At 40.8% G+C, this 21,157-nt stretch overlaps 3 protein-coding genes across 5 annotated transcripts in view; all 3 read right to left on the bottom strand.

Annotated features, from left to right (window-relative positions):
- arid3a (AT-rich interactive domain 3A) overlaps positions 1-5,737 on the bottom strand; it is a 35,832-nt gene extending 30,095 nt beyond the window's left edge. For 2 of the 3 annotated variants that reach the window (XM_061239509.1, XM_061239510.1), the window contains exon 1: positions 4,964-5,209. The gene's annotated coding sequence lies outside the window, so the exon portion shown is untranslated. Of the gene's footprint in view, positions 1-4,963; positions 5,210-5,584 lie in introns of those variants that run through there. The other variant, XM_061239511.1, reaches the window with a different exon arrangement.
- An 870-nt stretch (positions 5,738-6,607) lies between these two features.
- Positions 6,608-12,777, bottom strand: LOC133126281 (G-protein coupled receptor 54-like). The gene is made up of 6 exons (XM_061238320.1): positions 9,774-12,777; positions 9,457-9,694; positions 9,058-9,182; positions 8,633-8,768; positions 7,816-8,054; positions 6,608-7,108 (listed from the first exon to the last, which is right to left on the bottom strand). Exons 2-6 carry the CDS (start codon positions 9,689-9,691, stop codon positions 6,761-6,763), a joined length of 1,083 nt encoding a protein of 360 aa, XP_061094304.1. The 5' UTR covers positions 9,692-9,694; positions 9,774-12,777; the 3' UTR covers positions 6,608-6,760.
- A 1,018-nt stretch (positions 12,778-13,795) lies between these two features.
- Positions 13,796-20,979, bottom strand: r3hdm4 (R3H domain containing 4). The gene is made up of 8 exons (XM_061238319.1): positions 20,721-20,979; positions 18,238-18,404; positions 17,548-17,669; positions 17,150-17,264; positions 16,365-16,450; positions 15,050-15,135; positions 14,844-14,899; positions 13,796-14,242 (listed from the first exon to the last, which is right to left on the bottom strand). Exons 1-8 carry the CDS (start codon positions 20,768-20,770, stop codon positions 14,139-14,141), a joined length of 786 nt encoding a protein of 261 aa, XP_061094303.1. The 5' UTR covers positions 20,771-20,979; the 3' UTR covers positions 13,796-14,138.
- Positions 20,980-21,157: the final 178 nt, after the last annotated feature.

Genomic DNA, 21,157 nt, shown 5'->3' with positions numbered 1-21,157 from the left:
TATTGTAATTGCACATGTTAAATCAATGGGTATTACTTGATACTGCACATTTGTTAAAGGGCCATTGCGTGTATAGAGTATAATGAGTAATATTGCTCATAAAATACAACAGTATAATTTATCTCATGCCATCAATCAAATCCTTAACTCCTGAGCCAAGCTACACGAATGCTTAGCCATACACAGGATGTGATGCATTATTCATTTCCATGTTATGCAAGATTTGGCTTTTTGCCCATTTAAAGTCCACAGTGCCAATTGCCGAACTACTTTCATCAGTATGTATTGCAAAATATGTCCCAGGGTCTACAGTGCAATAGAACACCCAGGAGAAGGTATTGGTCGTTCAGCAATATATAGAGTTCAGACTACACTGCTATTAAACATAACAACCCAACCCGGTTCAAAAACTGCAGCTCCACTCCAGTTTTTGTGCGACTTAAAAGAGGGAGGTCATACCTTGTCTATTCTCATAGGAGGTGTTACACTGGCAACCTGACACATTCCAGGTGTTTAGTGGAATGCTCCAGTAATTTGAAGGTTAAAATATTTACGCGATTAAGCATTTGGAGAAATTAAGCGCATAAAGCTAAAAGGGAACAGAAGCTCGTACACCTCCAAATCCATTTCCGGACCAAAGGACCTAATGCTCCCTTCTCAACATGTACATGAACCTGGTACGCAATTCCTCATTGCTAGGAGCCACATACTTGCACAACTGTGTTTAGAAATTATAAATAGTTCTCGTTATTAAGTTTCACATCCTTTTGCCTAACATTCTTACATGGTCTTTATACCGCTCCAAATTCATATTTCAAATGGGGTTCCAAGCTTCACTGGCCCATGAAGCAACAGCGACAAAAACGGAAACGTCGCGCCTCCTGAAACACCCCTTTCAGTTTCCAATCTTTACTATATAACAATATTATAAGTAAGGCTCCCACATTACAGTACATTTTCTTTAAATACAGCCATGTTACGTTATCAGCAGGAACCCTTAACATTTTCTGGGGGGTGCCAATGCGTTTTGAGAAGCATTTTACAGAAGTACTTAAGGGAGCTTTGGACTTGTTGATCTGAGGATATTAGTCTCCGATGAGCAGTTCAGGGGTAAGGGTGAAAAAAAAAAAAACATTGTTCACTGCATATTCGTGGAGGTAAGCTTTTTTTAAATTATTTGCCTCTTCATGGTAGATGTGCAATTACAACTACATTCTTTAGCCTCCGCATCACTTGTCTGATGTCTCAAACTTGAAGAGAACATTCCTTTTCTGTAACGTTTCGTCCGCTAGGAGAGTGAAACTCTGCAGGTTGTTAAATGTCGCCATGCGTCACACAACAGCTATCGAAGAAACTTTATCAGAGAACCGATTTCTCCCAAGTCCCGAATGCATTCCGACCATAATATTGAGAGCACAACAACGGCGGGAGAAACAAGCAGACTGCCTTAACAAGGCATGTTATTCATTAGATGGGGGTTCATTATGCAAAGACACCGGGTCTTTAAGAAGTGAACCTGATCGCCAACCATACGTTTCTAATCCACCCAGGTCCAATCAGAGAAAATCCCCCACATAATACATAGCATTTTGGAGAACAGTCCCCAATCCCAGCTAAGAAGTTAGATTAAGCATTGTAGCAGAACCATAGGGAAGGAGATATTTCATATATTGATATATAGAATTTATTTATTGATTTCTTGAATATATTTGTGTATTGATTTGAGACCCATGGGAAGGAGCATATTTTTTTTCACCTTGAGGCTTATTGAATAGATTTTTGCAGCAATGCTGAATCTAGAAACCTAGAGTCAACTTCTGATACCAAATCACTGTCGTCATGAGAACTTGAAGGGCCAGCTCTGCGAGATTTGCTGGAGAAAACCTCTGGCTTTTCAGTTAGTGCAGAGTTAGGGGGAAGGGCCCACACAAATACATACCATTTTTATCCATTTATCAATTCTCATCAAAAGTAAATGCAAATGTTGCAAAACAGAGTAGCAGCCAGTAAAAATGTTTTTTTTTTTTTCTGAACAGAAACAGAAAACCAACAGAACATTGGTGGTAACCAACACATCCACAGTAAAAGAAATAGGTGTGTTTTCTGAAGAAACTAGAATTACTAGTTTTAGTAGAAACTCTTATAACATAAAAGTTTCAGACTGAAGATATTTTTACCAGAGCATACAGCAGGATTCCTTCCTCTGTAGAGAAATCACACCTATATACCTAGTTCAATACTCTGAAAGTACTCAAGTACAGAACATTTTGTTAGTACAGATTTAACTACAAAAACAATGTTTGCATTATAATGTACATTATAAAAGACATGTCAATAGTGCATTAGTCACTGAAACATTTGAGAGAGAAATACCATTACAGGACAAACTGGTTAAGGCAAATCTTCTCAAATAAGATATGTGTCACTAAATCACATCTAGGTCCTAGGTCCTCAAGACAGACAGCTATAGGTGTGGCAATAATAGAGAGTCATGTCATACTAAGGGTGGCATATTTTCCCTTTCAAGGTCATTATAACGACAATAAACTATTATGGGATAGTTTTATTAGTCGCTCAATGGTGGCAGCACAAAAAAGCACTATATTTGTATTTCCACACAATTAACACTGACACAGCAGGGTCTCGTTGTTAGATGTTGCCATTTACAGATCATAGTATTCCAGTAACTAATAAATGCTGACTGTTCTTGGGTTCCCAGGATGGCCATGTTCTGTTATATGGTAGTATATTTAATAGTGTTAGGGAGTTAACAAAATAATAGATAATGTGTCATATCAATGATATAACTTAATTCGAGTTGCAGTAAACTGCTCTTTCTCCACACACGTCTTAGCATACAGAAAATTACTACTCACATGACTTAAGAGTTTAGTTGGGTGGGAAACATAAAATTTAATGGGACACATTCCTGTTTTGCACAGTCTCTAAACCAAATAAAGAATGGCAAACTCTTACTAAACAACGCCTTTGTATTGCATTACTCCACAATTAACGAGAAATACGGAGAGAGAAAATTATAGAGATATTCCTTGTAATGTAATGGGGCGTCTTTAGTAAATTACAGACAAAACACAGAAGCATTTATTTCACAACATTAGACAGTTTATGAGACTCATAGCTGACGTATAAGATCCTCAAAATGCCGTCATGACCTTGCAGCACTGCGATACTGTTAAAGCTTTACAGATTTGAGAGAACATTACGTGTTGTACGCGTCTGTCGATCATAACAATTGCTACTGCATACATTCTGAGCTCATAAACCTGCATGAATCGGTTTCGGCATGCACCGTGTTCATCTACTCAGATGATCACAGATAAGCTTGGCAACTGTTTGTCAGTTCAATCTTACAATAGTCTCCTCTCTTTTACAAGGCTTGAGACAGAGCCGAACTGGCACAGGCGGGACAAGCTATTGAAACATCCCCGATACCTCAATGATTGAGGGGGTTTTTGAAATGTCAAAAACGGCACATTCGTGAAGTTTGCATTAAAAGGCAGCTGTTGGTCCACAGGCCGTTGACAGCCAGCGGAGAAGCCATACAGGCAATGCACGAAGGCTCACTGATTCAGTAGGCAGCTAACAGACTGCACGTGCCATCCGTCAGTGATGCAGCTGCAGTTTGTTTGCTGAAGATTTCGGTTTTTTTTTTTCTTGTTTTTTTTTTTTTTTAACTTGACCCTCCCCCACATTGAAAAGCTTAGCGTTACACAGCCAAGCTGGACGACAGTGCCTTTTTGCTGCTGTTGAAAACAGAGATCCTGTGCAAATATATAATTGTAGAAACTGACATGAAATTCTAGACGTTCTCTCAACATCAACGTATACATTCAGGCTTCAACCATTTCCAATGTGTTGAAGGTGGAGAAGAAAATATGGCCATCAACGAGTAAGACTAATTCTAAGAACAAATAAGAACAGACAGCCAATCTAAAATGTAAACCAATACTGACAGTGATATTAGGCCTATTTTGAAAACATGGGACACAAGATAAAGGGCAATGCAGTGTCTAGAAAGAAGTAGCTTACACTATAATAAGAACACCAGAAAGATGTTGATCAAATTTCAAACTGACTGACTGTTTCTTGAGTAGCCCAGGCTATAATTAATCATGAAAACCCTAACTGTAAGGAAGGCACAAAGAATGTATCTAAATAGGCAAGTGATATCATCAAACTGCTCACGAAAAAAATCAAAGGAACCAGGAACTATGGGTCGTCTGATTAGTCGTTTAACTGAACAAACCGAAAACTATTTACCAGATTAACTCCTGTATCCAGTTTTCTTGTCACACTATAGGCGCAATGATTAACGATTTCATCTACCAGTGATACGTTTTTCTTTCGAAACAAAATTAAGATTTGAGAGTAAAAATATTTTTTCCATAACCCATTTCAGATGGAATATCCAAGGCTACAATACAGTGCCACATTGAAAAAAAAAAGTGTCTCCAAACGAGTGTTATATAATTGCATCAAAGCTACTTCCCCATAGCAAAAAGGCAAAGTGATGGAAATGTCTAAGTGTCCCGTAAACACGTGTAAATTAAAAAAATGGTAAAGGAAGCAAATTGTTATTAAATTAACTCAAAACACACGATCAAATAATCTAGGCTTTGTATCGCAATGGGGTGTTAAAACGCTCAAATGTAGGCTATAGTAAAGATAATAACTATTACCCAACACAAGAACACGTTGACGCATTACCAGCCCATCAGATATTTTGGAAAAACACAAGTACATATTTGTGGAAACATAAAACACTATAAAGCTAATGGCAAAGATTGTTGCAGTAATGAGGCCCCCTCCCTAATACAAAAAGAGAGCTGGTCTTTACCCCCCAAAAAATTCAGCTATACACACTTCAGTTCATAACGGGCTAAGGTCTCTCGGTTTTTAGAAATGAAGTGAGTTTCAGCGAGCAAAAGCAAAAAAAACTTACCAAATCAGCTTCCGTTTTGTTTTTGTACTCTTAGGAACCGGAAGAAACATTCCTGATTTCCCCTAGAATTCAGGTCGATTTTGATGTTTATTTGCTGCATAGGCTACTGCATGTACTGATATAAACGGCTATAGCCTACTTGTGTATCATTTCAATTCAATTGCCTACATCTAATTCGATTTCAAAGTATGGCTTGATTTAGCAGTAACATTGTATCCTTGCCTAATCTAAGGCGTGCTCACGGTCGTAGAGTCAAATCATTGGTTGACAAACAGCAATCAGATGCAAATTCCTAACCTCTGATTCAGAGGGGGCCAGCCTACCCCCAATAAAAGAGGGATTGTCAGAAAACACCATCTTGAAAACTTGCGGAACAACTGTACGCATGTAGGCAATTGAAACATATGGTACGTGTATAGACATATAAAGGTCTTACCGAAGCGTTCATATTTAATGCGACGTGATTTCCACAACACTGTAAAAGAACGCGCACGTTTTCTTCGTTTACTAGCTTCTGTGTCATTTTATGATGAGCTCAGCCGCGCTTCACAATTGTACAGGTAGCCAATGTCACTCGATAGATTTCCCCAGGGTTTCGTTTTGTTCATAGCGAGTACTTACCACATGTCAGGTTTTTGGCGACGTTCCCTTAGTTCGCGATCCCATCAGTGGGTGGGTGGTGGGGGTGTTGTGCGCAATGCACGGAAAGTATAACCGATGAATGAACGGGGAGGTTATGTGCGCACGCGCGTGTATTATTGCTGATCAAATGTCGCGTGTTATTTTTCGCAGGTTTACCACATTTTACGCAATAAAACCATTATTATATTAGCCAAGATACAGCTATTGGTTTTTTTTACCCCCTCCTCGTAGTGTACATTGCTGACTTATAAAAAATCACTTTCATGAATTATTAAACCTTCGCGTTCAACAATGGATAGCGCCCTTGTCTTCCGTTTCAGACGTAGGCTATTACTTATTTATATACTTTCGTATTTTAATCACACGCAATCAGATTTAATACCAACCCTGAAAGTTAGTGTAACAGACACCTGCTTGAAATGTTATTAAGTTACCCACTACAGTAATTCACATTATAAACACTGCTTTCTTTTTCTACGTTTCGAACTGTGGCCTATCATCTTGTCCACGGAACACCTGCTCACATGACAACTCCCAAGGTATAAAGGGTTTGGTGGTAGTGGGTGGCATATAATCATCGTTTGTTTGTTTCTTCGTACGACTAAGCCTAGGCAACACATAAAACTGGCAGTTGAAGGAAGCTGACTCCATCCCCTGTAGCTATTTATATTGTATCACCTTGTGATGAAAACATTTTGCATTCTATGATCAATACGCAATGCTTGCTTGTTGCCACTTCCTAAATGCATAGTAGGACATACACAGGAGACAAGCCAATACAGTTGCGTTATAACTATAGTATCACAGATCGTAATATATTCCAGGCACATGATATGTGCAACTTCTATATCCCTATATCCCTGCATCTTGTTTAGCTCAGCTAGTTAGTGTTATTGGAAAGCGATTCGTTGCTGTTGTAGCCTACGCTGCCATCTAGTGGACAAATGCATTTAAGCACATTCCAGCACGTCATACAGCAAGCCCAATACGTACTGTATTTATTCCAACGCACTGTACAGACATACACAAGTTCGCAATAGAAGCTAAACATTATCCGATATATGTAAAGAGGACAGGACCTCTTCCAACCTTTCTGAGGCCATGAGCGAGATCTTCTTAGGAAAATGTTAAAGCACATAGGTAGGGGTTGGGGGTCTAAGAGAAAAAGTGCATTTCAGTATTGGCGATGCGCTGCGGTGGCTGGGCGACTGCCACGCGCTGTTTGAAAATGCACGGGAAGGCTCGTTTGAAGGCCTTGCGGAAATTGACGCCCATGAAGGCGTAGACGACGGGGTTGACGCAGGAGTTGATGTAGGACATGCAGTGGGCCCAGATCTTCAGCTTGTAGGTGCAGTAGCTGTGGCGGAAGTGCGGGCTGAAGGCCTGGATGAGGATGTAGAACTGGATGGGGCCCCAGCACACGGTGAAGAGCAGCACGATCACCGCCACCATGCGGGAAACCTTGGTCCTCAGGGCCACGGAGCGCTCCGCCAACGCCTGCAGCTGAGACGCAACGAGCCAAGAGAACGGCAAAGGTGTGTGACAACGTTGAATCTTTGCATTACGTATTATTACTATTATTATTATCTATTATTTTTTTGTCTGTATATGTATGTTCATGTTTTTCATTATGCAAAGCACTTTGTATACTTGTTAGCTATTTGTTATGCGTTTATGTACTATGTATGTGTCTATTTTTCATTTTGTGAAGCACTTCTTAAACCTCCACGTTTGTAAACTTCATTATGTGAAGCACTTTCATGCTTGCTATCTGTTATATGTGTACGCTTGTGCATGTTTCCCATTTATGTGAAGCAATTTGTTAACTACATATTTTGAAAACGGTGAAATAAATAAAATTTCTCTTATTAATTTACTAACTTACAAGTTCTGCTTTGTTTGTTTTTCAATTTAATGAAACAACCATCAAATATATGGAAATAGGAATACGGTGCCCTGCATCTATTACAAATACGTGTAGATCCTTTAATCCAATGAGCTACAGGGTCTGCTGGTTTATCTTGTTACTCAGCACTTCATTAATCAATTAGAGGAGTAATCACACAGTTAACTCACCTCACCTGGTTACCTGGGTCTCAACAGGGGGTTCTGATTTTAAGGTTAAAACAAAAAACCAGCAGACCCAGTAGCTCTCCAGGACCAGGGTTTGGAGGCCACTTCAAACATGCTCTCGTGTGACTGATGAGTACCTGGTTGTTGTTTTCAAGCGACTCCACAAAGGTGAGACCCACGTGACTCAGCATCACCGTATAGCAGACGCAGATGGTTACCAGCGGGAGCATGTACACAGCCAGGAAGTTGTAGAGAATGAAAGCCTTCTTGTGGAAAAGAGTGGGGAAATTCTCAGTGCAGTAGACCTGGGGACCGTACCACTCACCCACCATGGTCCTGCTGTACACTGGCACTGGCAGAGAGACCAGGAAAGAGCCTGGAATAGAGAGAGGGAAGCAAACACACAGGGTTCAGTAACACAGGGCAGATGCTGGTAAGGGTTGTCATTCCATTGGGATTACATTGAGAAGATAGAGGTTCAAATATTACTTTTCAAATTGTTTGTTTCTACTTAGAATTGAAAAGATATTGATCTATGTATTGTTTAGTTGATCAGATAGTGGTTAAGGTTAAAAACAAGTACAAGTAGGTCTACTTGTTTACAAGTACTTTGGTGATTTGAGAAGTTGACACTTGATAATGTTTTTGCTGTGTGCATCAAAGAAAAGCAATTATGTAAAACACTCCTGACATATTACAGTGGGAGCAACAGTACATAAACTAAGTTGACATTTGAAACAAAACACCTTCCTTAAATGCAAGAATATGCTATGTATTGTATTTCTGGCACAACTGATGAAAAGGATATAAACCAAAAGCATACTGGTGGAATATTAAAATGTGGAACGATTTAAACAAGAAACCGACCGAGTGAAAAACGGCATGCAATAATGATACAGAGTCAGTCGCTTTAACCTTTTAATGATTTATTTAAGCTGTAAGTTATTAACCTACCTATCCAGATTCCCAGGCTGACCACAGTGGCAAGTTGTGGGGTTCGACAGCTCAGGGAACGTAGTGGGAATACAGTCACGTACCAACGGTCCACACTCATTGCTGTTAGAGTTACACAGGTTGCCTGTGCTGACACCTACAATAATATCAATTAAAATCCTTTTCTGATTCCAATGCTGAATTAATATACTCGTGTTTTCAATACCAACATAAAAAACATAAAATTCCATTGAAAGCAGATTAATTGTAAAACACCTAACATTGTTGTGCTAGTGCGATTGTGAAGTCTGTCCAAGCATAATCGAATTCCTCTACCTCCATCTATCTGTCATCCAGTCATAGTACATCTAAACAACAGCTAATATAGCTATAATCACAGAACTGTAGCGTAAACCAATTTAAGATTTGCGATAAGGACTCCTGACCTGCTGCATATAGCTGACGAACTTGCACATGAAGTCACCAAAGACCCAACTGGGGAGCGGGTAGAGCACGGCAGTAAACGGAACGCAGCACACAAGAAAAACGATGTCAGTGGTCGCCAGGTTAGCTGTGAAGATAAGACATTCCTTAAAATCAGATTATGGGCAATACAGATCTGCGTATCCCATCACATTACGTTAGCAGACGCTCCGGGGCGATTTACACTTCAATGATTAGCACTGCTGGTGTTACACACAAGGTAAAGGGTTGACTTAATAGCTATAGAGAGAAATGCAGAAAACAACAATGCATGACATGATTTTTTTTTTTTTTTTTTGCATTTTAGTCAAAACAAAACAACACAAATAAACTTTGTGAAATTGGACTTCTTTTTTTCTTACCAATATAGAAGTTAGTTGCAGTTTGCATTTTCTTGTGTTTAGAAATCACGTAGATTACCAGCGAATTTCCTGCCAGTCCGATCACCATTAAAATAGCGAAGAGAAGCGGCACCAGCCATGCGTCCACCAGAAAGGGGGGCTCGAACTCGGCTGAATCGTCGCAGAGCTCCGGCGGCTCGCAGGACTCGTTACCAAGAAAATCTGCGGCTGAGCTGTTCGTGGGCTCATAGAACATAACCTTGCAACGGAACAGATAAATATTTTTAAAACAATCAGGCTACGTTATGCGTGCACGACAACGTCGAAAACGAACTTACTGTTATTTAAGTATTCAGTTCTCCGTGAAACTTGAGTGGTGCCTCCATACGCGCCCCTTCAGATCACTAGAAACTCATCATGTAAGGCGCATCCCTTCAGAGCCCATACATTATAGCCTACTTCCATTTAACTACTTATAGCCTACAGAATAAAAATGAAAACCAAACAAAATCTCTATCTAAAATGATCAGTGGTTCAAGGTGCTTTTATATAAAACTGAAATAGGTAGGTGGGTAGGCTAGTGGGTGTGTTCACTCACCCGCAAAAGGGCAACATAAAAGTGATTCGCAGAAGGCAAATGCGATTTTAATTGCGACTTCTGCCATCGTGCACACAAAAAACACACACAAACAAAAAGCCTACACTGTTGTATTCCCGATGCACAGTTATGGATACAGACAAGAATACACTGACAGGATAGCGTCATCATAATTCATAATTCGTTAAATAACAAAGGGCAAAACATTAAATATTGTCAGCCTCCCTATTGACCCATTGTATTGTTTGTTTCTTTTCACTACTTGTAATTGAAAAGTTGTAATTCCTTATCAATTGTGCTATGCTTTTATTGGCACTGGTGCAAAGAAATGGAGAAGATATTCCTCGGATTTACATGTAGTCCGCTGAATCAAATAATTTGTTTCCAAACTGCAGACTACAGAATGTAGGGGAATGTACAGGGAAAGCTAGTTTAGGCCGCAGACGCTCTTATCCAGAGCGATGTACAGTTGATTAGACTAAGCAGGAGACAATCCTCCCCTGGAGCAATGCAGGGTTAAGGAGGGCCCAATGGCTGTACGGATGTTATTGCGGCTGTACCTTAACCACTACGCTACAGGTCACCCCGGTTCAAGGACAGACAGAAAAAGAAATACAGACCTACGTGGGCAACTACCGCAGGTAAGTATAGTGGCAATATGAGGTGACTTGGCCCATCCACTCTCCCCAGGTGCTTCTGACAAGCAACCAAATACTTACACAAGTGGTTAAGATAAGATATACGTTATTGAAGCATGGGATCATTTTTCCTCTGCGTTTGACCCATCCTAGTTACTCAGGTGCAGTGAGCAGCCACAGTGCAGCACCTGGGGACCAACTCTCCAGTTCAGTGCCTTGGTTAAGGGCAACGGCAGGGGTGCATGTCTTTCGGTGTGGGAGAAAACTGGAGTACCTGGGAAAAACCCCTCTCAGCGAGGATCAGGCCATTTGGGAATCAAATCCAGAACATCCTCCTTACAAAGCAACAGTACCAACCAGGGTCAGGACCCCACCGGTGGGTCACGAGGGGAGTTGAGGTGTGTTGTGAAATGCACAAGAAAGAACAACCTTAACATACCGATTCATCTGCAAGGGTTCAAGTTTTCATCACTCTAGAACTGTACTTCCCTCTAGGGTTTTCAGCACACTTGCCCTTGACTGGTTACGATTTGCACTTTATTTTACTGTTATGAGATGTTCACAGTATTTTTCACCTGACGTTCACATCTGCCAGATTAAACAGGGCACCTGTTTATGCACTGCATTAGTACATTAAATCCATATTTGAACATTAAATTGTGATTTGCAATAATAAAGGAAGTGCATTTTGTATCCACTACAATTCCTTTGCAAAACAATGCTCAGCATGTACACAATACATACACTCACTGATCACTTTATTAGGTATTTCATGGACTTATTGGTCTTATGCTGCTGTAGCCTATCCACTAAGAGGTTCAGAGATGCTCTTCTGCATTCCACTGTTGTAACGTGTGTTTATTTGCATTACTGTCACCATCCTGTCAGCTTTGACCAGTCTGGCACTTCTCCTCTGACCTCTCTCATTAACAACGCTTTGCATAAAGCTGGTTTAACAGATTTAGGTAACTGGTTTTAATGAATGTGACCATAACTTCATTCGTAGGGGGCACCAGCATTTATGCCGGCTTTTGTTCCAACCATAGAGGCTTATTATGAATATGTTTAGTAACCATAAATAAATAAATTAAACACTGATAACTTAACTACCACCAGGGTTTTTAAAAGATTCATCTTATGTCTGCCCATCTGTCAACACGATTGACGTCCGTTTGTCCCGAGTGCAATGCAAGTCAGAAACTGTCCCTATATCAACAAAACACCGAAGGCCCGTGTTGACAGGAAGGCCAATGCCCTCTATTGAGTTTTCATGAAATTTCCTACAAATTAATTTCATACACAGGGACCAAAAAAAGGAAATAGATCCCCCCTGTGCACCTGAAACGTTGTTCACTAATAAGGATAGGACTACAAATACAAGGCACACATATAAAGTTAGCCAGACATGACCAGTTTACAGTAAGTTACAACCTGTATATGTATTCAGCATTCGATTCAACATTTATTTAAGTACTTATCCATTTGCTGGTCAATAAATAGCTATACAGAAGCTCTTATTCGGTAATGGTGACATAACCATGACTCCCAAAGATGAAAGCTTTTTTCTTTTCTTTTTTCAGACAAATAACACAACCACATTGAACATGTTACCTTTTTTTTTTTTTTTTGCCCATACAGACTTAGACATTTCATAAGTTACACATTTCAACATTCCACAATCTAAGAAAGGAAAAAGCCCTTTTATGATGCATTAATGTCAAAATGAATGTCATAAAAAAATCATAGTGTAGACAGTACTGTGAGAGATGATTACTCAGTTATCTTTTTATTTTGAGAAATATGTGCTCAATTGTGTTTACCCATGAGATTTGTAAAGGAAGCAAACATAAGAGTTTGTGAAAAAGTTAGGGCGTGACACCACAAATTGAGCACTTCAAAATGGCCACGCTGGATAAAAGTAATTAAAATCATAAAAATATCAAGTGTTTAAACAATCCGAGTGCCAAGGAGACTTTGGGGTGAGATCTGAACACACAGATAAATGGTCACATGCACACACAACTTTGGTTACCGACACCACAGGCCGGTGAAGTGCCTCTAAACTCAAGTTTATATAAAAATGTCTCCAAAATCGGCAATGACCCCCCCCCCCGCCTCCCTCCCCCCCACGGTACGACTGCTTACATAAACACACGCACGCAAATATCTATGCATATATAAATAAGAATAACTGATAGATCCTCATGCATACGTAAGGCTTAAGTGCTAGTAATGGTGAGAAGATGGTCTCTATAATCTGCTAAAATAATTGATTAGGTCTCAGGATATTCCTAGTGCTTTGAACTTGCTGTACTTGGCCATACGCCAAGCTATGGCAATGCCGTAACAGAGTAGGAGATGACAGGCTGCAATTAACAGATTGCTAATAATTCTATAAGTGCACAGCGATGTAACTGGCAGACTATATCGAACACCTGCAATTCTAAATGAATGAATCTTTTAGTTCAGATCACAAGTGGTTCAGTTAAAAACAACAAGTTACGATTTTCAGACTTATGCCTAAAAGAAGGACATAGAAAACAGCACCAGACTGCCCTGAAAAAAAGAGCACGTATAACTGACCTTCATTACGAGGAAACCAAGGACTATCAATTCATGTTCATCGTTTAAAAAGCGAGTTTAAGTGTCAAATGTAATAATCAATATCTATAATTTTCTATCCTCTAATGTTCTACAATGAATACTTATCATTTTCTATCCTCTAAAGTTCTATTACTATATTTCAGTACATATACTACTGGAACAATGCCGCAACATGATCCAGATTTGAACTGCTTATATGTTACAGTAAGGCCAGCAAAAACATTCATGTAACTAATTATATCCTGTGAAACTCACCATTTGGCATTCACCTAACTTTGAAAAGTATGGCTATGTAATCTTCCTACACACTCTGACCAGTAAGCAGCTCACATATATCAAGAGAATGGTTCATCGTTAGCCCCGTTTTTCGAGTGCTCCAGGAAATGCAAAGTGAACACACACTGTAATCATATTACCTAAATGAAATAACACGGATTAGAAGGAATTAAATGCTTTCGTTCATGCAGAAGCAGACCTGAATGTACCCTGTACCTAGTTTATGGAAGAAGAGGGTAATGCAGTCATTGATGATCATTTATTCGCACCTATATCAATGCTGTGCAAACTGAGACCCTTTCCTAATACATACATACTACCAATTAGGATGACCTGTGCTGCCCTTACCCCACAGAAACGATGACAAGCACACCACCCAGACTAACTGTCAGGCAGGATGCTTTATGTATTTAGTGGGACACACTCCTGGTCTGTCCCTGTTTCATTTTCCTGGCGTGGTATATCCCAAGTGCACAACATGCAGTACATTCACAACATACAAGCCTGCCATAGCTGCTTAATGAAGTCGTACTGGCTGATTAGGAACAGGCTGCACACCCCTCTCCCCATTCCCCCGTTCCCTCCTCTCAGCTCAGCTGCTCCAGGTAGGCGGACAGCATCGGATTCGGAGGCAGGAACGCATCTTGCTTGTTCACCACCTCGGTTTGACGAGCACCATTGCAGTCAGAACCTGGAGTTAGGACCAGCAGAGAGAGTCAGGGACCGTTTGAGTGGACGTGAACACAGTGTGGCCTGCCAACAGTATTTCCTGACGGTGAGAATGGACGCTGGAGCCCATGAGTTGTGGTGTAATTATTATGTTTTAAGTCACAGTTGTGTTTGTGTTCATAATTCAAATTTGAAGAAAGAAATTATGTATTAAATATTTTTCTGATATTAGAACACGAATGCATTTTTATTTTTTTGGCATGATAATAATTGTTAAAAGCTTAAAGTGTCGTGTTGACATTTCAGGCATGTCATCATCCAATTGTATTTGACCTTCAAAAGATCCATTAATTGTGTAACCACTGAAAAAAAAAAAGTATATATATATATATATATCTGGGCTTTTTTTTGTTTAATTTCAGTTTCCATACCAACAAAGTTAATGGTTGATGGATTTCATCCAAGAGCTACTTTAGTAGTCCCTTGACAACTCCCTTGAGAGACCGCAAACTTTGAATGGCTCTGAATTGAAGCTGAACCTTACAATTCCCAGACTTCAAAACTTGTGTGTAATGTTAGGGCTGACTATAGTTAAAATCACACTGTATTTCCAAAGTACTTACTTGCTGAAACTAGGTCCATGTACTGGCAGACAGCATGAAGAAGCAGCCTCTCAAAGCTAATAACAAAAGTGCACAAAGGAAAGGTTTAAAAAAAACAATGAATTATAAACACATAATATTTATCTGGTACCAAGCAAAACAGGCAACCTTTTTAAACTGTCCCTGGATGTATGTTAGGATTAAAAGTCTCTCTGCAATATGCATACCTGCTGCCAAGTCGAGTGGTGTAAACAGAGCTGGGTTGAGCTGCGAAAAAACGCAGCAGGTCTTCCTCCAGGACCTCCACTGTCCCCTGAGTGAGCGGAGTGGTAGAAATGAATGCGTAATAATCACTTATTTAGCTGATGCTTTTTTCCAAAGCCACTTACAGTTGATTAGACTAAGCAGGAGACAATGCTCCCTGGAGCGATGTGGGGTTATAAGGGCCTTTGAGCAAGGGCTGTGCGGATCTTATTGTGGCTACACTGGGGCTTGAGCCACCAACTTCCCGGGTCCCACTCATACACCTTAGCAACTAGGCTACAGGCTGCCCCAGTTTGAGAACACTATGAGGTAGTGGGAGAACCAATGGGAGAAAGACTTCCCATGGGTACCTTACTTATCAGTTGCTTCAGCTTTTACCCCAGATACATTTACAATGTACAATATTACTTTCATTTTCCACTACAAATAATTGGTACTATTGAAGTGGACCTTGCATCCCATTCTAGTTTGAGCAAAACATTTAAACTACTTTATGTGGATGTAGAACAAATGATGGCATAACTACTAATGATTAAAACCACCTTATTTTATTATGACATAAAACGACAATGTCATGTCAGGTCTTATCAAGCTTATCTCAAACCTGGAGGCAGGACAGACACAGTGGGTACAATAACTTGAGTAACGAGATATTCAAAGCGCCCATATGATTATGGCTATACTGACACGCACGTGTGTGCTGCAGTACTTACAATGGAAATCTGCTCGCTCATGTGTGTGTGTGTGTGTGTGTGTGTGTGTGTGCTGCAGTACTTACAATGGAAATCTGCTCGCTCGTGTGTGTGTGTGTGTGTGTGCTCCAGTGCTTACAATGGGAATCTGCTCGCTCGTGTGTGTGTGTGTGTGTGTGTGTGTGCTCCAGTGCTTACAATGGGAATCTGCTCCCTCGTGTGTGTGTGTGCTCCAGTGCTTACAATGGGAATCTGCTCGCTCGTGTGTGTGTGTGTGTGTGTGTGCTCCAGTGCTTACGATGGGAATCTGCTCGCTCGTGTGTGTGTGTGTGTGTGTGTGTGTGTGTGTGTGTGTGTGTGCGCTCCAGTGCTTACGATGGGAATCTGCTCGCTCGTGTGTGTGTGTGTGTGTGTGTGTGTGTGTGCTCCAGTGCTTACGATGGGAATCTGCTCGCTCGTGTGTGTGTGTGTGTGTGTGTGTGTGTGTGTGTGCTCCAGTGCTTACGATGGGAATCTGCTCGCTCGTGTGTGTGTGTGTGTGTGTGTGTGTGTGTGTGTGTGTGTGTGTGTGCGCTCCAGTGCTTACGATGGGAATCTGCTTGCGCTTCAGCGTGGCTCGAAGCCTTCGGTCGATCCTTTGGAAGTAGTCCTGAGCACTGTAGGCAGGGTCCACTGAGGAGGAGACAGACAAGAGCACGGGTTCAGCCATCCCACCTCACCTCAACATCCCACCTCACCTCAACATCCCACCTCACCTCAACATCCCACCTCACCTCAACATCCCACCTCACCTGAACTCCACTTTGAGATCACGAGAAATGAGCTTCCAGATCACGCAAAATACTGCCAAACGTTAAATGAAGATATACACCTTACTTTCCAGGACAATTAAAGAGTCAAGTCCCACTTAGTTTTGGTGAAAAAGTGTTTGCGGACAGAACGTTGTTGGACGACGTGCATTTATAGTTAGTACAGCAAACAGACGCCGGCTTTTCCTCAAACCCATCCATTTTGTTAGCTAGCCATTTAAAGAAAAACATCTTAATTCATAGAAAGAAGTAGCAGTACACTAGCACCGTCACCATGGCATCGTTTTGTCTTTGTTTCACTTTTGACGGGCATCGACAGTCAAATTTGCATTGTTTTCGACACTTTGTCACTTATCATAAATGAGCCTAAAGAGTGCCAGCTATACCCTGTACAACAATACCTGCTAAAAGCAACCACTTGTGGTAAAATGTATCATGTGGTAAAATGAACTGCAGTAAGCCATGGTGCTATGACAGGACATGATAAACAAATGGGATTTGACCCTCCACCGTGCGTGTCTGGTTTAAGTCGTGTTCTGGGGCGAGGGCAGCACTGTCTCACCCTCTCTCTGGTCTTTGGGAAGCTTGGCAGTGTGGCTCCTCTTGGCCTCCTCCTCCAGAAGAGCCAGCAGCTTCTCCTGCTCTTCGCCGGAGCGGTTCATGAAGTCGTTCCAGGACTGTGAGAGAAGGGAGGAAAGCTTGAACATTTCACCGTACAGGACCTTGGACAACGCTAGGTATTAAGAGTTTTACTGTACGATTATTGTATGAACTCCATCATTTTTATAAGAATAACCAATCAGAAAGAGGAAGTGTAAGTTGTACATACAACTGTAAGTTGCTTTGGATAAAAGTGTCAGCTAAATAATACATTATTATTATTATTAAATGGCATTCTAATTAAGCGAATAATTAAAGGGGCATGTAAAGGAAGTAGTGTGCTGGTTTGGAAAGGCCTACCTGCGCATAGTTCTCATTGGTGCACGCCTCAGTGAAGATGGACGGTGAGGCGGGGTCCCCACACACTTCCCCTTCCTCTTTGGAGCACTCGTCTCTCTCCAGCAGGTTGGCCAGGTAACGAGCTGTTTGTATAACAGAAATATGATCTTTCAGTCTTTAGGACAATCCACAAGCATGATAAGTATTTTGAGAGGCGATTCAATTGCTATACACAGCTCGGTCTGCATATGAGCCTGTAACGGTTGATATACTGAAACCGGAAACAGTTTTTCTTCTTCCAAACATTTTACTGTTACAAAATGCGAAAGATTGTGTGTGTATCATTGCACTTCAAATGCATTTAGTGTCAACAATAAATCTATTATACCATTATTATCAGTAAATGTCAAATATAAAAAAATAATAATAATTAATTAAAAAGTTGAGATATAAATATTATCCATTAATCAAATAGGCCCTAGTCCTTATCTTTGCTGTACTGGTAGCAGTTGAAATTGTACTTCCCTCCAGGGTCTTTCAGCGCACTTATCCCTGGTTATGGGCATGCACTTTGTTGTACGTCGCTCTGGACAAGAGCGTCAAACGCCATTAATGTAATGTAATGTAATGTAAAATAATGGTCTGGAATTCATCCATGGTGGAGATAATGCAGCAGAGGCCGGTGGAGCCTGGAGGGGGAGGTAGGCTTACTGTTCTCCTGCCGTCTCTGGCTCTTCTTGCCTTTGGCTCGGGGTGTGAGGTCAGAGTTGCGTACGGCCTGGTTGATAAAGAACTGCTTCCTCTTGGCAGGAGACACCCGTTTGGCCGGAGAGCCAGGTAGCGAGTTGTGGCGCTCTTCGGTCAGAGCAGGGACACATCTGAGAACCATACACATTATGTGGTGAAAACACAAACTATGGTAAGATGCAGGCACCAGATCTGGGTAAAATACATTTTTGGATTCAAATACTTTCCTACACTTCTTTTCTGAGTTTATCCGGTGTTACTGGAACCTATGAAATACTCCACTTGTTTAGCCCAACTGCACCCAGCAAGATCAACTGAGTATATGAAGCCAAAGCAATTACATATTTGACCCAGATCTGGAAGGCACGCACTTAACAGGCAGTAGAGCAGGGGTCGGCAACCCTGGTCCTGGAGAACCGCAGGATGTGCTGGCTTTCGTCTCCACCTTAAAATAAGCAAGCGACTCAGACCCAAGAAACCAGGTGAGGTGAGTTAACCGTGTAATCAACGGCTTTCATTGATCAATTAATGCCAAGCAACAACGAAAGCCAGCACACCCTGCGGCTCTCCAGGACCAGGGTTGCCGACCCCTGCAGTAGAGTAACAGATCTTGGGCTTATGGTGCCTTGGCTGGTCTTAAATGCCTTAACATGTTCTTAAAACCCAAGGACAGAGAAGGCTTAAATCACTTATTTCACCAGTTAAGTTCTTTCAGGGCTTGATGTTAACATTCTTTTCCAAGGAGCTCCCAAGAGGGGAGAAATAAGAGCACATTAATTCATCCCAATAAGTTGATGCGGTCCTGAATATGTTTTCCCCCCCGGTTAGCAAACGTCAAATTTCCAGGAGCAAATGCTTGTAAAATAGGAGCTTCTACTACTATTACTGCTACTTCTGCTGACTAATGACAGCCAAGAGTACTTGCGGTAGCAGAGCGCTTATCTATGAAAACTGTTAACGTCACTACTGTCATGGCTACAAGGTGAGTCACGGATAACCCAGGCACCACCCGTCTCATTCCCTGCCCTTGAATTTAAAAAGGTGCTGAAAAAAACATAATGATTAATCTCAACCCATTCTAACCGTGTGGGATTCAGACTCATCATGGTATTGTGGATTCTTAAATAAAAAGCAAAGATCTTGCATAGTATTTTCTATATCCAGTCTGCTGTTCATAAAATGCAGACAAAACAGAATCATAAAAGAAAAATCACTCTCGCCTACATCCAGTAATACGTGGTTGTATATTAATGTGACGATGTGTAGTTATATGCCATGTTTTGCATGCATTTTAAAGACTTCAATGAAATTAAATGCCTGCTGAAACCAAAAAATAAGGTTCATGAAATTCAACATACACACTCTTAAGGAGATAAGTGCACACAATATGAAAAACTAGTTCATATATATTTATGTATGACACCTGACATTCAAACAATTCACAAGTGTTTAATGAACCAGGTGACGTGTTGAGGAACAAGTTGCAATGAAACGTGACAGTACTTCAGTCCGAACAACTGGGGTGTCATTGGCCTGGTTGCCACGCCCATATCTATGTTGGATCATTTCGACGAGTGCCATCCATTTCAAACATGTTTTATCAACAAATTGATTGCTTGCTATTAATCGTTTTAAAGTCAATGGGCAGAACCAACAATGTCCATAACTGGTAAGCAACTAGTTCAGTTGCTAACCAACCAGGCTAGTTCAACGCTAGCTCCCCAAAACTGTCAAGCTAAATAGGACATAGCTAGCAAGCAGCCATTAAAACACTGACCTCATTTCAGAGCTCTTATAGTATCAAGTTTGCCTACTGTAGCTAGCTAGCTAGTTAGTTAGCCAGCAGGTAGCTAGCAGCTAACAGTAACATTTTGTTCCCTATCTACGTGTAATTAACGTCAAATAATGTCAGCAAACCAGGTAGTTGCATACAGGTATCTAGGAGCTCGCTTCTAGCTAACTTGCACTATGCGAACTAACTTAGCTCTAAGCAACATTATCAAGCTAATTAGCCATCAATGTTAGCTCGGTAATGACACCCTTCTCAAAATGGCGTCAGAAGTAAACACTGCCGAGATAGCACAAGCTAGCAACCTAAATAACTAGTAGCTAACGTTATAATATTCCAATTCCGTTAAATTGCCCAAAACGATTGACACATAGGCTACATCAATGTAGGCTATTATTGGCTAGCTAAGAACAATGAATTAACTAGTCCAAATAAATAGGTCAAATAGCAAGCTAGCTTGTAGCGCTGGCTCTGGTAATTGTTATCTATAATAACAGGGTATCTAAGCAATAAACCACAGGTCCTAGAAACCAGTTCACCCAACACTCACAAATTAGCTAGCTAGAATTTTGACATTTTACACGGAGTAAGCAACCGCATTTAAAACGGATACATTAAATAGATGTTTTCCAACAATACCCAAAACCATTGAACTTACATATAATCTTGTTCTTCATTGTTGCTACTGTTATTAGTCAACACAACCATTTTACAAAGCGAATAACTCACGACAGCTAGCTAGCTAATCAAAATAAGGAAAGTTCGTTAACAGAAATGGTAGTTTTGGCTTTTGCTTGACTAAAGTGATTAGCTAGCTAGCTGTATGGTTTAGGCTGAAGAAACAGTCAAGGTTGGCTGGAAAGCAAGAGCGCTTCCCCGGCTTCAAGACCGTCAGGAGCAAGTCAAGCAAAGGGTGCTTTGCGGAAGTTAAAATTAGACAACGCCTAGCTACGTTATTGACGAGTCATAATTCAATTGATCGATATTCTACCAGAGTAACCAATCGAAGAGAAAAATATTTTTCCATAAAATTAAGCGATATTTTACATTTGTTAGCTATGTCTTAATGTCGAACAACAACAGCAACAACAACAA

Source organism: Conger conger, chromosome 4 (assembly GCF_963514075.1).
Source record: "Conger conger chromosome 4, fConCon1.1, whole genome shotgun sequence".
Classification (NCBI taxonomy): Eukaryota; Metazoa; Chordata; class Actinopteri; order Anguilliformes; family Congridae; genus Conger; species Conger conger.
The sequence above is the reverse complement of the archived record's forward strand: the minus strand, read 5'-3'. Positions and strand labels throughout refer to the sequence as shown.